The sequence below is a fragment of the Bactrocera dorsalis genome, unplaced genomic scaffold (genome assembly GCF_023373825.1).
Source record: "Bactrocera dorsalis isolate Fly_Bdor unplaced genomic scaffold, ASM2337382v1 BdCtg095, whole genome shotgun sequence".
NCBI lineage: Eukaryota > Metazoa > Arthropoda > Insecta > Diptera > Tephritidae > Bactrocera > Bactrocera dorsalis.
The window spans coordinates 18,892-23,005 of record NW_026038146.1 but is presented as its reverse complement, the minus strand read 5'-3'; the positions used below and the strand labels follow the sequence as shown (position 1 = coordinate 23,005).

The 4,114-nt window shown below is 34.3% G+C and overlaps 1 protein-coding gene across 2 annotated transcripts; it reads right to left on the bottom strand.

The window, feature by feature from the left end:
• Positions 1–491: 491 nt before the first annotated feature.
• On the bottom strand, positions 492–3,438 carry LOC125780119 (uncharacterized). Of its 2 annotated transcripts, XR_007423565.1 has the most exons (4): positions 2,264–3,438; positions 1,975–2,177; positions 1,026–1,249; positions 492–966 (listed from the first exon to the last, which is right to left on the bottom strand). XR_007423565.1 is itself a non-coding variant. In XM_049461748.1 (2 exons), the coding sequence occupies exons 1-2, from the start codon at positions 1,192–1,194 to the stop codon at positions 626–628; spliced, it is 510 nt and encodes a 169-aa protein (XP_049317705.1). In that variant the 5' UTR covers positions 1,195–1,282; the 3' UTR covers positions 496–625. The 2 variants fall into 2 exon arrangements, 1 of the variants encoding a protein (XP_049317705.1); XM_049461748.1 differs by lacking the exons at positions 1,975–2,177; positions 2,264–3,438 and having other exon boundaries at positions 496–966; positions 1,026–1,282.
• Positions 3,439–4,114: the final 676 nt, after the last annotated feature.

Sequence of the window (4,114 nt, the reverse complement as noted above, 5' to 3'; positions counted from 1 at the left end):
ACGGATTATTACAATTATAAGGGGTGATACTCTACAGTTTTATTTGCCCTTGTGGATTATAGGTTAGAGGTATAATGAATTTTCACTTGATATTTTCATTAATTTCCTTTTTATCCAGATATCGCTTCCTCTACATTAATGTTGGCTGCCCAGGTTGATGCAATGACTCAAAAATTTTTCAATGTAGCAAACTAAATACTGCATTGAAGGACCCAATCTTCACTGCAAAAAGCAAAACTATTAATGGCGTGAATGTTCCTGTGGGCGTTATGGGTGATTCGGCTTTCCGATTTGCCAACAATCTAATGAAGCCCTATCCATTCCAAGTACATCCTCCAGAGCATGAAAAAATTTTTAATTACCAAATGCCGAAGAGTGGTGGAAAATGCATTTGGACAGGAGTCGACAACCACATCAAAAATGTTCCTCTTATAATTAAAGCAGCCTGTACATTGCATAACTTTTTAAATTGTCATAATGATGTCATCAACCACAAATGGATAGAAGAACAAACCACTTACGAAAGTGGAACAGCCCGAGCACACAGATGCTGTAGCAGATTTTGAAGCAGAACCTGAAACAATTAGAAGAGCGATTGCGAATTCATTTTGTAAGTTTGTTATTTTTATTTTTCATTTAACAAATTAATAACGTCTTTATAAAAACTTTTCGTATTTTCACTAATTTCTTTTAAAATATCATTCCTTTTCTCTTCCGAAAGAACTGCTTTTTCGGTTAGTTCCACCATTCTTTCTTGCACCCCTCTCATGGTCTCCATTTCTTTCTTAAACATATCTGAAGTTTTTTCCAAATTCTCTACTAAACGCTCATGGGTTAATTTCCTTCTTTTTGCAGACTCCGGAGTCGTCGAAAGTCCTGCAAGCTCATCGCTTGAAATGAATTGGGATTGGCTGCTCGTCGAAGGGTAGATAGCAGCACAACCATTGTTGTCATCTGGTTCCACATCTTGAATTAAAATAAAATAATAAATAAAAGAGCAAACAAAAATTTCATTTTTATATTACCTATACTCTCTTGCATGAGTTCTTTGAAATTTACTGCCTTATTACCACTGAGTATTTCTTCCACCTCCTTGTAGTGATTGAAACTGATTGGTTGGTTCCGGTATGATGATTGGAAATGATTGTACAGAAAAAGACGATCAAGTCCAACGATGCACGAAAACTCAGACATCGATCAAGTTGCGTTTGAATTGATTGTGATTAGACCAATCAGATCGAGAATTGCCCTGCGAATATGTATATACATACATAGTTTGTATGTACATATTTGTGTGTTTTAACGGAAACAAGTTGCGATGCATAAAATTAACCAAAACATTACTGCATATATTTCTTCATTTTTAACGCTTAAAACTAAAATTCAATTAATGCTTAAAATTAATAAACAATGGTAATGCTTAGGGAACACAAATTTCTAATTTTAATCACTTCTTCATTGAGATCCACAAAAACTTAAAATTAAAAAAAGGTTTATTTTTTGGTTTCAATCTTAATCGCTAAAACTTTTATAAAATGAATTTAAAAAAAATAAGCTTTCAACTGAACATGGTCCGAGCCTATTTCTTTTTTCAGTTATAATATTTCAAGCTAAAGAAAAAGAACGCTCAGCGACTGCGCTGCTGGCAGGAACCAACCGGTATGACCAAACGGTATGATTGCGATCGATCGGAATGCAAGCAGCATTCTCGAACATTCTTTGCTGCTCACACAAGGCTTTCGATCGAGAAAAATCATGACGAAACAAGCAACAGTGATTGAAACTGATTGTTCGCTTCGAGCACGCTCGCTTACGATCATTCATTTTTGTTGAAGCAAAGTTTTCCGTCACAAAAAATCTGAGTCAATGATCGGGTATGATTGAAAAAATTGTGATCGTTGCAGCTCTCTGGTATGTATTATAATGCTGTGAGTATGCAGCAAAATATACTTTTATAATTTTAAATGTACTTACTTGTATCAATTGGTAAAATTATGCCCTTTTTCTTTAATTTCAGCTGCACTGTAGTTCATCTGCCTTTTTGAAAATTCCTTTTCTAAACGCGCAAAGATATGAAAATTTTTTTCGCGCTTCGTAATTCGTCTATACTATCTGCCCAGTGCAATAGCAGCAATTTCTCTGCATCTACTGTCCATTTAACACGGTTTTTCCTTTTCCTAATTACAATTTAATAAAATTATTATATATAAGTATATTTGTACGCATAAAAAATAAAAATATATATATTAAAATTTATGCTTACCGATTTATTTGATCCATTTTTTAAATTCCTGCGAATTTTTTCTCAGTTGCTCTCAAATTTAAGCAAAAATATTCCCAATAGAGACTGAGGTGTCGCAATTTCGAGTATATTTCGACTGCTTTCCAATGCAGCAATGCATATTTTAGTAGGTTATAAAATAACCGCGTAGGTTATAGAGCAGACCGAGGTTATCTTTTCATACAAATTATATGGCTAACCTCTCATTTTATGGGTAGGTTACAAGATAACCTAGTTAACCTAGCTAACCTGGCTAACCTGATTATATGTGAACATAGTATTATTCTCAATTTATAATCACTTATAGCTTGAAGCTTGACCGCATATTGCCGTTTGCGAGAATAGTACATCGTATGCTCATTAACAGGAGCTTCAGATAGTTTAACCTCAGAACTGTCTACATATCCAACACATCCCGGCATTTCTGTACTGGTTGAGGACACAATTTGCTGCCTTTCTCTTTCATGGGTATCCTCCTGGTTAGATTGTAAATAGTGCCCCCATCACCAACACCAAAAAGGGAAGCTACTTTACGCACAGATTGTCCTTCACCGGATGATCCTAAACGGTAAAGGACAATTTTAAGCTGCAATTCCTTTGGGAGCTGCAGTTCACTTGAACTTGTGTTAAAAACTTCGTCATGCTTTATTAAGTTTAAAATATAACAAAACTCCTCGGGACGGACCCTAACCATTTGATTGAACCTGTTATCATCAAATTTTCTGAGCACCGTTTGCTCCCATTGGCATGATTTTGGAATGCCAAGGTGAACACCTCTGCGATTATTTAGCACACAAAGCATGTATGAATTAAAATTTTCAATCGCTTCATCTTCCTCGTCGCCTGGAAAATAGTAAAGGTGTGTAATGAATATGTAAATAAATGCCGTAAAAAATGTAACCCATACTCGAATTCATATCCAGTAAATCAATCATACGATTTAGGCACACAACTGCTACAATTTTGTCTTTTTCACTTGCGCGCGGCATTTTAGTTATTTAAATTTTAGCAAACAGCTGATTAGATATGACTATATGTTATTTACAACTCGCAGGGATGCTCACAAGTCTAATACTTTTTTAAGATTTTCATATACGATTTACGATTGTATGACACCTTGTGAACTACCTAAATATTTTCTTTTTTAAATGGAAGAGCTACAGTAAATTTACCATCTACAGAAATTTTATAATTATTATGAATGTGCTCCTCACAATGTGTTTTCTTCTTTAGTTAGATTAACATATCAACATTTCAACGGATTCTACAATATTTCCCACAACTTTTTTAGTTGATTATCTAGTTTTTCATCTAAATATATTACAATACCACAGTGAGCTAATTTGGAGCTTATGTTAGTTGATCCGTATATCAACCACACAAACACACTGTTCTGCAGCTTGTAATTAACGTTTTCAATAGTTTTCTTCTTTTAACAAATCAAAGAATATGTCCGCACCTAATAGTAAGTCAATCTTACCCGGAACACCAATGAAGGTCGGCCAGTTTTATATTCTCTGAAAATTTTTTAACTTTTATGTGTTCTATGGGCATATTGGACTCAATCTTTTGTACTACAATGATGTCTAAATTTATTTCAAAAGGATCTATTATTGATTTTAATTGAAGATCTAATCTTTCATTTGTATTGGTTTTGTTTTGTCCAACTCCTTCAACACATAGTAATGGATTCAGTTCTTTGGTTATAATGCGAACTTGAGACCCACTATCTAATAAGGCACGTGCCTTTATAATTCTTCCATCACGGCTTTCTATACCAACTGTTAATAAGAATTGAAGCCTGCGAACTAAACCAGTAAAAGCATTCCCTGT

Bases quoted from the DNA above. Each gene is read 5' to 3' on its own strand.
- LOC125780119 (XM_049461748.1), bottom strand. From the start codon at position 1,194: ATGTCTGAGTTTTCGTGCATCGTTGGACTTGATCGTCTTTTTCTGTAC. The intron at 967-1,025 runs GTAATATAAAAA...TTTTAATTCAAG, and splicing joins ACTCATGCAAGAGAGTATAG to ATGTGGAACCAGATGACAAC.